Source organism: Gymnoscopelus microlampas, assembly GCF_963454915.1.
Source record: "Gymnoscopelus microlampas genome assembly, chromosome: 18".
NCBI classification, from domain to species: Eukaryota; Metazoa; Chordata; class Actinopteri; order Myctophiformes; family Myctophidae; genus Gymnoscopelus; species Gymnoscopelus microlampas.
This window is the reverse complement of record NC_139955.1, coordinates 2,593,256-2,605,396: the sequence shown is the minus strand read 5'-3', so window position 1 is coordinate 2,605,396 and position 12,141 is coordinate 2,593,256. Positions and strand designations below refer to the sequence as shown.

General features: G+C 39.4%; 1 protein-coding gene across 2 annotated transcripts; it reads left to right on the top strand.

The window, feature by feature from the left end:
• Positions 1-6,885: 6,885 nt before the first annotated feature.
• Positions 6,886-11,924, top strand: LOC311033883 (uncharacterized protein). 2 transcript variants are annotated; one of them, XR_014599557.1, is made up of 10 exons: positions 6,886-6,935; positions 7,137-7,177; positions 8,565-8,649; positions 9,059-9,152; positions 9,356-9,500; positions 9,717-9,851; positions 10,378-10,511; positions 10,821-10,935; positions 11,086-11,244; positions 11,347-11,924. XR_014599557.1 is itself a non-coding variant. In XM_084041582.1 (9 exons), exons 4-7 carry the CDS (start codon positions 9,090-9,092, stop codon positions 10,449-10,451), a joined length of 417 nt encoding a protein of 138 aa, XP_083897708.1. In that variant the 5' UTR covers positions 6,886-6,935; positions 7,137-7,177; positions 8,565-8,649; positions 9,059-9,089; the 3' UTR covers positions 10,452-10,511; positions 10,821-10,935; positions 11,086-11,924. The 2 variants fall into 2 exon arrangements, 1 of the variants encoding a protein (XP_083897708.1); XM_084041582.1 differs by having other exon boundaries at positions 11,086-11,924.
• The last annotated feature ends 217 nt before the right edge of the window (positions 11,925-12,141 follow it).

The window sequence follows — 12,141 nt, the reverse complement described above, 5'->3', positions numbered from 1 at the left end:
TGCTCAGAAATACTGGATTTAAATGTTTTTCAAACTGCTCAAAATTGCAGACAATCTAAGGGCGGAGTTTACTGGTTAACAATTGCACATGCATTCATTGATACAGTCATGTTGTGTGCAATGCAATTATAATGAATTCTACATGACGTGGGATTCGAACCAGGAACCCTGTGGTTTCAAGGCAGATGATTAAGCCATTGGGCCAACAGACCTGTACTAGTGAAAAGGGAGTTCACACACATGACACACTTTCACGCAAATTGCTCAGAAATCCTTGGTTTAAATGTTTTTCAAACTGCTCAATATATTTCGGAATGGAAACTAGTGGAAAATAGTCGATCTACAAGCTCACAACGCGTTGCTATCTAAAAAGGTGTGAGATTGTAGATCGGCTATTTTCACAAGAAAGTATGTCATACATAAAAAAAACTACTCTCAAAAGCATTTCGTGTTATTGTCTAAACATTGCACTTGTCTGAATTAACAGGGTCATGTTTTGTACAATGCAATTTAAATGTGAACTGTAATAAGTGGGATTCGAACCAGGGACCTTCGGCACATGAGACTCACACTCTACTGGTGGAACTATCCAATACACAGCCTTAGACAGTGAAAAGGGAGAATCCAACAAAACAAAACAAAAGCGCGAATGAAGTACGTCATACATTGAAAAGAACTACTTTCAAGTATGCATTTCTCGTCATCTTTAACAATTGCACATGTATTCATTGGTATAGTCATGTTGTGTGCAATGCAATTATAATTAAGTCTACCTGAGGTGGGATTCGAACCGGCTACCCTATGGTTTCAAGGCAGATGATTAAGCGATCAAGCTATTGAACCAACACACCTGAACCTGTGAAAAAGGGCCTCAAACATGTATTTGACACAGTTTCATGCAAATTGCTCAGAAATCCTGGATTTAAATGTTTTTCAAACTGCTCAAAATTGCAGACAATCTAAGGGCAGAGCTTACTGGTCAAAGTGATACATGTGTTCCTCATGAGTCAAGGCACATGTGTAAGCAGGTTTAACGGCTGTCGGCCAAACGAGGCATGACTTTTGCCTGTTTAAAGTTTGCATTTTCAAAAAATTGCTATAGCGCCCCCCTTTGACCAATTGGAGTAAGATTGGTTTCAGTGATACTTGGAAGGACCCTCTACAATATTGCAAAGTGTCAAACAAATGTGAGTCTGCATGTATGTGTTAGGGGCAGATGAATAATTTAAAAAAAGCTGCAATTTTCATTGGCTTATAAAAGCTTAACGTTTTCACTTATGGAAAATCCGCTAAGTTACGTTTGTCGGCATTGGTCCAAAGTTCATGTGTATACAGTTTCGTACAGATTGCTCATAAATCCCAGGAGAAGTGATTTTTTTACTGCTTTTTACTGCTTTTCATAGAATTCGAAATGGTGGGAGATCTAAAGGTCAGAGGTCAAAAGTCAAACAGCGAAAGTTGTTAGGCATGAGGAGACGCATGTGTGTATCGAAGTTTCATGGCTGTAGGTCGAACAGGGCATGAGCTGTACCTGTTCAAAGTTGGCATGTTCAATTGAGTGCTACAGCGCCACCCTTTGGCCAATGGTTGTGAGTTTCGGGTTTTCGCCGTTTGGCATAGCCCTCTACCATATTGCCGAATTTCATAAGAAGTGACCAGGCGGTTAGGCCAGAACTGGCAAAAACGGCGGAAGAATAATAATAAATATAGCTGCAAGCAGCGATAATATGGGGCCAGGAGAGAGAAATGATAATTCCTTTAACAGGTCAGTTCATGAAAGTCCTTGCGGTCTTGTTTCCAATGAGTGAGCAATTAGGGGTTAAGAGTCTTGCTCAGGGACAAATTTCATTTCATCGACACATTTGCTGACCTGGCCTGGAATCGTACCTGGGGCAACCAGAGTCTCTGGCTCCCTAGGCGGGCTCACTAACCACTCAGCTATGGCCACCCCTCAGAGAGAGAGAGAGAGAGAGAGAGAGAGAGAGAGAGAGAGAGAGAGAGAGAGAGAGAGAGAGAGAGAGAGAGAGAGAGAGAGAGAGAGAGAGAGAGAGAGAGAGAGAGAGAGAGAGAGAGAGAGAGAGAGAGAGAGAGAGAGAGAGACGGAATAGATTGAAGAGACAGAGAGAGAGACAAATGGAATAGATTGAAGAGACAGAGAGAGAGACATGGAAACGGAATAGATTGAAGAGAAAGACATGGAAATGGCATAGATTGAAGAGAGAGAGAGAGCGCCATGGAAACGGAATAGATTGAGTCATGTTTTTTGCATTTCAACTTAAATGAGTCTGCATCAAGTGAGGCTTGAACCGGCAACCTTACGGTCATGAAGCACTCTTAGGTAGCTGCAACACTACCTATAGTGCTATATCTTTGTCCAGGCTGATATTGTCTGTTGAGGATCACAAACTCTTGCCTTCTGTCATGACCCAAGCCCCTGTTTCCCTAACACTAAGATCACTCGTTCACAAACCATTTACCAATGAAGAAATTGTACATCTCCTCAGAACCAAAATTAGTGAAAGTAGCCGATCTACAAGCTCACAAACCATTAAAAGTTGTCAGATTGTACATTGGCTATTTTCACAATGAAGTATGTTATACATTGAAAAAACATACTCTCATTGCTATCTGAAAAGTTGTGAGATTGTAGATCAGCTGTATGTAAAAAACACTCAATTAAGTATTTCATGTTATCTTTAACAATTGCAGATGTATTCATTGATAGTCATGTTGTGTGAAATGCAACTTAGATGAAGTCTGCACCAAGTGAGACTTGAACTGGTGACCTTCAGGTTGTGGGGCACACATTTAAGCGAGAAGCCACCAACAGACAAGAACCTGTGAAAAAGGAGATCACACAGATCATACAGTTTCACGCAAATAGCTGAAAAATCCTGGGTTTAAGTGTTTTTCAAACTGCTCAAGATTGCGGACAATCTAAGGGCGGTGCTTACTGGTCAACGTGATAGATGTGTTCCTCATTAGTCAAGGCACATGTGTAAGCAGGTCTAATGGCTGTCAGCCAAACGAGGCATGACTTTTGCCTGTTTAAAGTTTCAATTTTCAAAAAATTGCTATAGCGCCCCCGTTTGACCAATTGGAGTAAGATTGGTTTCAGTGATATTTGGAATGGCCCTTTACATTTCTGCAAAGTTTCAAAGAATGGTAAGTCTGCATGTATGTGTTAGGGGCAGATGAATAATTGTCATAAAACTGCAATATTCATTGGCTCATTAAAGCTTCATTTTTTAACTTATGGAAGATATTTTGCAAACGTTTTTTGGTATAGGTCCAAAGTTCATGTGTAAAAAGTTTCGTGCAGATTACTCAAAAATCCCAGGAGGAGATAGGTTTTAACTGTTTTTCATATAATTCAAAATGGTGGGAGATCTAAAGGTCAGAGGTCAAAAGTCAGAGTGTGAAAGTTGTTCAGCATGAGGAGACGCATGTGTGCATCGAAGTTTCATGGCTGTAGGTGAAACAGGGCATGAGTTGTACCTGTTCACTCTTAAAAATGCTGGGTTATTTCTATAAACACATTGCTGGGTTGATTTGGCTGGGTCATAATAATGGGTTATTTGGGTTCTGTAAACACACTGGTGGGTCAAAGGGGTTACCCAGGGGCTGGGTCAAAGGGGTTATTAGGTCTTCAAACACCTACCTGGGTTATTTCTAACCCAGAGGTTGCTTTATTTTCATTTTCATCATTCTGGAACCATCTTTTTGTCACTTCTCACATCAAAACACAAGGTATGTAACCTATATTTTATCACTATATTTTACCTATATTTATATAATTAAATGTATACATTGTGGTTCTATATGGGCGTTGGTGTAAAGTAACTAAGTACATTTATACTCAAGTACTGTACTTAAGTACAATTTTGAGGTATTTTTCACTTTACTGGAGTATTTCCCAATTCTCAGTACTTTAAACGAAATGATGCAACGCTGATATCGCTTTTGTAATGCATTTTATAATATTTAAGGCACCCCGTGTGTATTGTATTCCAATAATAATAATAATAATAATAATAATAATAATAACATGTGTGAGGAAAGTTATATTGGCGCGTTCGAGCTGAAGAGCTGATAAATAATCCATTGTCCGATTCGGCGCCCCCTAGTGGCCAAGTTATTCTAGAAGGACCGTAACCCCAATTTTCAGAACCACATGTCTGTGTGAGAGGAAATTTATATTGGCGCGTTCGTGCTGAAGAGCTGATAAATAATCCATTGTCCGATCGTGTTCTCGCCCCCTAGTGGCCAAGTTAATCAACAAAGCACGTAACCCTAGCTTTCGCAACCACATGTCCGTGTGAGAGGAAACTTATATTGGCGCGTTCGCGCTGAAGAGCTGATAAATAATCCATTGTCCGATTCGGCGCCCCCTAGTGGCCAAGTTATTCTAGAAGGACCGTAACCCCAATTTTCAGAACCACATGTCTGTGTGAGAGGAAATTTATATTGGCGCGTTCGTGCTGAAGAGCTGATAAATAATCCATTGTCCGATCGTGTTCTCGCCCCCTAGTGGCCAAGTTAATCAACAAAGCACGTAACCCTAGCTTTCGCAACCACATGTCCGTGTGAGAGGAAACTTATATTGGCGCGTTCGCGCTGAAGAGCTGATAAATAATCCATTGTCCGATCGTGTTTTCGCCCCCAAGTGGCCAAGTTAATCGAGAAAGCACGTAACCCTAGCTTTCGCAACCACATGTCCGTGTGTGAGGAAACTTGTATTGGCGCGTTTGGGCTGATTAGCAGATACGGAATCCGTTGTCCGATTGTGTTTTCGCCCCCTAGTGGCTGAGATAATAGCGAAAAACTGTTCAAAAATAGTAAAAACAAAATCGGACACCAGTATACGCATCAGCGCGCCACCCCGAACGTGCTCGTATAACTCTCCTCGCACACGGCCTTACCGTTCTCCTCAAATGGCTGGGGACTAATCTCAACTTATTTCGCAAATAACACAACATATCTCCTTAACGATACGTTTTTAGAATCCGTCGTTCGGACATATTGTACAGCTCGCCGAGACGCACGCGTGGATGTCTTGTTTGTCCCGCTACGACACTTCTAACGTTTGCTTCTGACAATGACATAAGGTACATGGAGTCGTAGAACGTTCACCCATACTGAGAGGCAAATTCAGAAATTGGTAAAAATGTCGGTTAGGGACAAACAAGATATCCACTTGTGCGTCTTGGCAAGTTGAACAACATATCCAAACATTGGACTCTAAGTCCTTATCGTATTTGAGATATAAAAAAAAATGCAATTGTTTCGGCCGCGTCGACCTTTGCAGTCTTTTCGGTGAACTTTTGAACTTATCAGTGTCAGAAAAAATCAGGATTGGTTCCAATAAATCCGGCTTACTCTCAACATGGATGGAGAGAAGTTTTAGATTTTTAAAAAATGTCTCCATTGATTTATCACAGATTAGGTGCTCGATACCGCACGTACAAATCAATGTTTGACAAAACCACTTTCCCAAAGTTTACAAAAATCGAGACCTATCCCATTCGATTCAGCGTCCTTTTCTGAGTCTGGAAAGGTGTTTTTTAATATTAAAAAAAATATATTTAAAAAAAATGTGAGAAAAGCTAAACCTTGAACTATTTCAAAAATCGATAACTTCTTATTAAACAATTCTAGACTATTGATGTAACCTACCATTCGACTCAAAATCATCTCAGTAAGCGGTTGGAAGGGTCAAAAAAAATAAATATATATATATATATATTTTGTGAAAAAAGCCTCACGTTTATGACAATTTAACGCTTGTTTAAACCACTTTCCCAAAAGTTAAAAAAATCGAGACCTATCCCATTCAATTCAACGTCCTTTTCTGAGTCTGAAAAAGTGTTTTTTAATTTAAAAAAAATATTTTTGAAAAATGTGAGAAAAGCTTAACTTTATATTTCAAAAATCTATAACTGCTAATTGAAAAATTGTAGACTATTGATGTAACCCACGATTCGACTCAGCGTCATCCAATTAGTGAGGGAGGGTGTTAAAAAACAGATTTTAATTATTTGATCTGTTTTAATGCTTATGTCCGGTGGCAGTATATGCTGGAGCACTAGGAAACCATAATACATTATGGCAGTCATGGCGAAACTTTAACCTGGTGTTTGCACTTCTGCATTTAGAGCCTGTACATCTACATAAATCTTCACACTTCATATATAAAATTATTAACTTATGGCAACAGATGTTAAAATCATGTATGGGTTCTCAAAAGTACCTGTATCTTTTATAATGTTCAATAAAAAGCCTTTTAATCCAATTGCTGGCCATTTTCTTCATATGTTTTCACGTGACCCTATGGGTTGAAAGGTGTACTGCACTCACGCAACATTACAACTCTCTGATAAAATGGCCACCAATCAGATTAAAATGCTTTTTATTAAACAATACGGAAGATACGGGTACTTTTAAGGAACCGTACATAATTGTAACATCCGTGGCCATAGGGTCAGCACCTTTTTAGTGACCCTGGAAGGCGCATATTATCGTCGGGGGGGGGGGGGGGGCGAGTTGTGATAACAGCACAATAGGGATCTGTATTAATTATAATATAGTGCAATACTGTGCAAAGTATAACATTAGCAGTTAATGTCAGCTACAAATGTTTTACATTTCTGTCAATGCTAAATCATTAAGTGAAAGAGCCTTGAATTTATGTTGTGATGCGATTAATTATTATTTTAGTAGCTATAAATAGGTCTGAAATAGGTCTATACATAGTTTTGGGTTCGTGTGCAAAATTATCAGATGTACAAGCTCCACTTCAGTCTAGTTTACGACTTGGGAGGCAATACAGATCTGACTTCCCAGCATGCAGCTGCAGCTCACGCGCGCACTTCCTCACTCTCACACAGAGAAGTTGCGGTGAAGTTAAGTTGGTCTAAAGCAGTTCATTCATTTAGGTAAGTTGAGGTTACTAGGGTTATTTATTCATCACATTAATCATTAAAGTTAACAACTATTCAAGTGTATTTTTTAGGAGTGAGTGACTGAAATCACCAACAACATAATGTTACATTTGCTTCATTTGGAAACGTTATTCATTCCCTACCAGCGATGTTCTTGACAAAATATATATTTTTTATCTTTTGTCCATTTTGCAGAGTTTATCTGGAGTCGGATAAGAAGGGGGACGACGGATATCGTGAGTTAAATTACTTTAATGGCTTTGTTTTAGTATGTAACCGAAAAGATTTTCCTTGGGAACCAACTTCGATGTAACACCCGCCCGGCAAGTCACTGTTGCTTTTGGTGTAGTGCGAAGTTAGGTTTCCCATCACAAAGTGTTACCACCGGTTAGCTTAGCATAGCATGCTACTGTAACAACACCAGGTCATGAATGGCGAGGAGGGGGCCAATAATAATAATAATACATCGTGAATGATTAAAATGTCTTTATGGAGAGATCGTTCTTTTGTGAGAGTGAGCTCTATCACTGGTCTGCTTTATATTATATTGCTTTATATTGGGCATTGCGCGCCTAAAGTAGTAAACAAACCAGCAGCCAGCGTTGCCAGATATTGCGAAAAAAACAAGCAACCAGGTCTATAAAAAGAAGCCTAAAATAAGCAACTAGGCCAGCTCAGTCAAACTTTATTGTCTAATGTTGTTTTCGAGCAGTGATTCTATAAGATGTTCATGTAAAGCATTGGTTCTCAAAGTGGGGTCCGGGGACAACCAGGAGTACTTGAGGCGGTTCCAGGGGGTCCCCAGCTAAATGATGGATAGGAACCAAATGGACCCTTATGGTTCTGTAACTCTGAGAGTGTACAAATGGAACCAAATGGACCCGTTAAATTAATATTGATTTTATAATATAAATTCGGGTCCTAGAGGTATAAATGCCATTAAATGGGGGTCTGTAGCCTAATACATGTCAAACTGGGGGTCCTTGACATTAAAATGGTTGAGAATCACTGCTAGAAAGCCATATAAACCTTCTATTATTGGGGTCCCTGGCTTATCTTTTCAAATGGGGGTCCGCGGGCTAATAAGTGTAAATTTGGGGGTCCTTGACATGAAAAAGTTTCAGAACCACTGATGTAAAGGACCCCCAATATTTACAGGCTACTTTACAGAAAAACAAGCCCAAAGTCGCTTATAATAAACCGATTTGGCAACACTGCCAGAAGTATGAACGAGAGTTGCTTTCTTTACCTCGTCTCGTTTCGGATGTGCTAGGATAACTAGTTTGTGTCATGGAGGATGAAATGTTATTAAAGCTTATGCTATGATAGTGGCATATAAGAAAGAGAGATAAAAAAAAATAGACAACATATTCATTAATCACAATTATTTGTATGACAATTAATGATCGTCTCCAGACATTCATAATCGTGACAGCCCTACTAACAGCTACTGTACTGTACTGTGCCTGTTTAAAATGACATTTTATTAATTAAAACAAGTTATGCATTGCAGCTCTAACATTTGAGAATGCCCCCAAAAATTGGTAGCTAAGGTTACAATACATGTTAGGACATCGCACAGTCTTGTGAAATTCTAATGTACTTAATCTGATTTCATTCTAGTAATATGAGGGTGTCACCATGGACACGTTTGTCACAGAGACCTTGACTGCATGGGAGCTTGAGCACTTGATTGACACATTTAAAGGTAAGTTCATTTTAATTGAGACAATGTTGAGATGTAACTATTAATTATTATTTTGTTATTAAAAGCAGAAGGCCATATCCAGTTTAGTCTCTATTTTGACTAGGTAATTAACCACCTAACCCCAATGGACATAGTATACTGGACGTGAGTTAGAGACTTTTCTTTTAATCAACAAAATCTACAAAAAATAGCAGATCTACAAGCTCACAACGCATTGCATTGTGAGCTTGTAGATCATCTATTTCTGGCTAATAATCCCCCCAAAATGTGGATGCTGGGGTGCAAGTGATATATTGTGTTGGTAGCATTTATTTGGTTAAAAAGATAAAAATGTATAATCTGATAGTAATCATTGTTAGGTGTCTCATTTCATCGTTCTTTGACAAACTTCTACCGTCTATTTCAACAGGCCATCTAATGACACCAAGAAAGCCCTTGCGATGGCTTTGGTGTATGAATTCCCTTGCCTTAATTTGGATGGTACTACAGTTGGCAGTGGCTATGTAAGTCAATCAACAAACAAACAAACAAACAAACGCATAAAGGAGAACACTCCATACACACACACCTAAAAGAAATGTGCTCAAAGTTTTTCCTAGTGCACAGTCCCACGCACATTTTTGGATTGCTCCTTAAAATCCCATGTAACCATCTTCATGGTTTACGCCAGGCCAATTTAAACTGAATCTAATTGTCTCTTTTACAGGCAGCTTGGTACACACCTGGCCGGGGAAAAAAACCTGCTACAGGTTTCCTGGAGGAGTGCTTGAGGAACACCAGGAAGCGCATGAGAAGCCTGAAACGACCACACCACCAAGAACCACAGGAACAGACCGTCCCTAGTACACCAGGTAATACTAATAACCAATGTTAATTATCCCCACCAGGCTAGATTGGACAAATGCAAGGGATTATATTTTCGGTCCATGACTCTTCTGTCCATCATCTTCTAAAAACTAGTCTCAGGCACCGCTGGACCGATTGGCAACGTTTCACACACTCCAAGTAGGCCAGAACCTCAAATACTTGAAATCAGCTATAATGAATCTGTACTTATCATTCAACAGAATCTGATGTGCCTCCTGAAAAACTTATTGAAATGGTTGAATGGATGAAGGTCAATAGGTATCCAGTGTCCCAAGTTGAGGACTACATGAATCAAACAGGCAGAGTTCCCAAGGCTTGTAGACAATCCTTGCATGGTAAGAATTTTTTTTGCTATTGCAGTTTTGCCTATTTGAATGATACTCTATTTGACTGATACTCTGCAATGCACTACAAGTTTATGTTTAACCACTTAGACCCTACAATATATACTTTGTAGACTGGAGTCCCCAGGGTTCTACTTGGTCCACTCCCCCCCCCCTCTACACCAAATGTCTTTGCCGAAAATTGGCAATATAAATGTGCACAACGCATCACAGCATGACACATTGTGATCTTGTTAAACTCAATGTTAACCTATTTTTGAATAATGTTTGCCTATTATGACCCGACCAGATGAGGAATTCGAGGGTTCACGTGGTTAAGCAATATAACATCAGAGGGACTGCTGTAAAATGTATAGTCATAGTCCCTAGGTCACAGGACGGGTGTTGACAATCCCAACATTGACTGACTTAAATCATTTACCTGACACTGCCTGTCCCCTAACCATTTTCCTAACAGGTACTACAAGCCCATATCATTTCTCTAAACACTGTTCTATTGTTTTTCAAAATGTATCAGATTTCACAAGACTTCCAGCAGCTTCATCCAGACGCAGTGGGAAAGCTGTTTCAGAACTGGGCTACTTTAAGTGACCCAATCCTTGCATATGCCCAGCGAGAGGGAAAACTGCCCTCAGTGTTTGATGACAACAGGTAAGCTATTTCCTACTATGTAACACACACCGGTTCTTTGGAAATAGCAGATCTACAAGCTTGCATTGCGTCCCAATGGGGCTCGTGAGCTTGTAGACCTGAAAAACTAATTTCACCCTCTGTTTTACACCTGTAAACCTGTGATGTGACAATGAATATTCAGATTCTGATAAGATGTCACAACACTTCCTGTGATTATAATAGGCTATTCAACATCACAGCAGAAAAGTCAATATTGCTTCAGAAATATCAATCTTTACTATACTATTTAAATGTTGATGTTATATGTATTTTTCTTATGTTGCGTAGACAGGGCTTTGAAAACCCTCCGACTCTGCTTCCTCCACCCGTCTTAAGGATGGGAGGAAAAGTCTACAGACCGACCATAGAGGAGTCCTGCAAGTTCTTCATTAATATCCAACCAGTAAGTTTTACTTGGGTGGGTGTTTCTGTGTTTATTTATTAGCATTTCCTTGCTTCCATAAAAAAGATAATAAAAACAACATGCTTAACTTAAATGGCAGGTTATATTGCAAGTAACTGTTATGTGTTTTGTGTTATGTGTAATTAACAGGTGGGGACCAACATGGTGCAGCACCTACAGACAGCAGAGAGAAAGCAACCCTTCCTGCACATTTTGTGTCTTGGTGATGACATGACAACATCCCAGGTCTTCACCATTGTCTCAGACAGCGCCATTGAAACGGACACTTTGATGGGTGTGTGTGTGTGTGTGTGTGTGTGTGTGTGTGTGTGTGTGTGTGTGTGTGTGTGTGTGTGTGTGTGTGTGTGTGTGTGTGTGTGTGTGTGTGTGTGTGTGTGTGTGTGTGTGTAGTATCCAACAGTTATATAAGAATTGAAAGGTTCTATATGTGGATAGCTCCTTTAGACCAGTGGTTCTCAACCTTTCCTGGATCAGCATTTTCAGAGCATGTTAATTTAATGATCAATCAATCGATTGAATTGAGCTGGGAACTCACATGTCCTATATTTTGGTATCACAATGATAAAAAATAAATGTAAAGGAACAAACAAAAATATCAGTATTTGGGGGGCCAATATCCTTGCGGCCCAACAGTGGACCCTAGCCCAAAGATTGAGAAACGCTAATAGAGACCATTTTCCTCAAAGTTACAAATTTAAAAATGGGCTAAACTAACAGGAACAACCATTAAATGAACACGCTAAATAAATAAATTAAGTAAATTAAATAAAATAAAATCACGTAAAGTAAATACAATAATAAACTCCCAGGTGGGGAGACAATGCTTTGTGTAACCGAGGTCAAACACATAGAAAGCCTTAAAACACAGGTCTAAAGGAGCTATCCACATATAGAACCTTTCAATTCTTATATAACTGTTGGATACTACACACACACACACACACACACACACACACACACACACACGTGGGGGGGCGGGGAGAGATTGTAAAATGTTGTATTGGAAAAAAAGAGAAATTGCAACAAATCCTGTTTTATTGTTGAAATAAAATGTTGCTTTTTGTACATTTTATATGTGTGTGTGCAACTTTTCTACATTTTGGGCTTTAAGAAACTGTTCAAAAGAAACTGTGTAGCCCAGCTAGCACCAGGAATAATGGAAATAGTCTAATGGAAATAATTCAT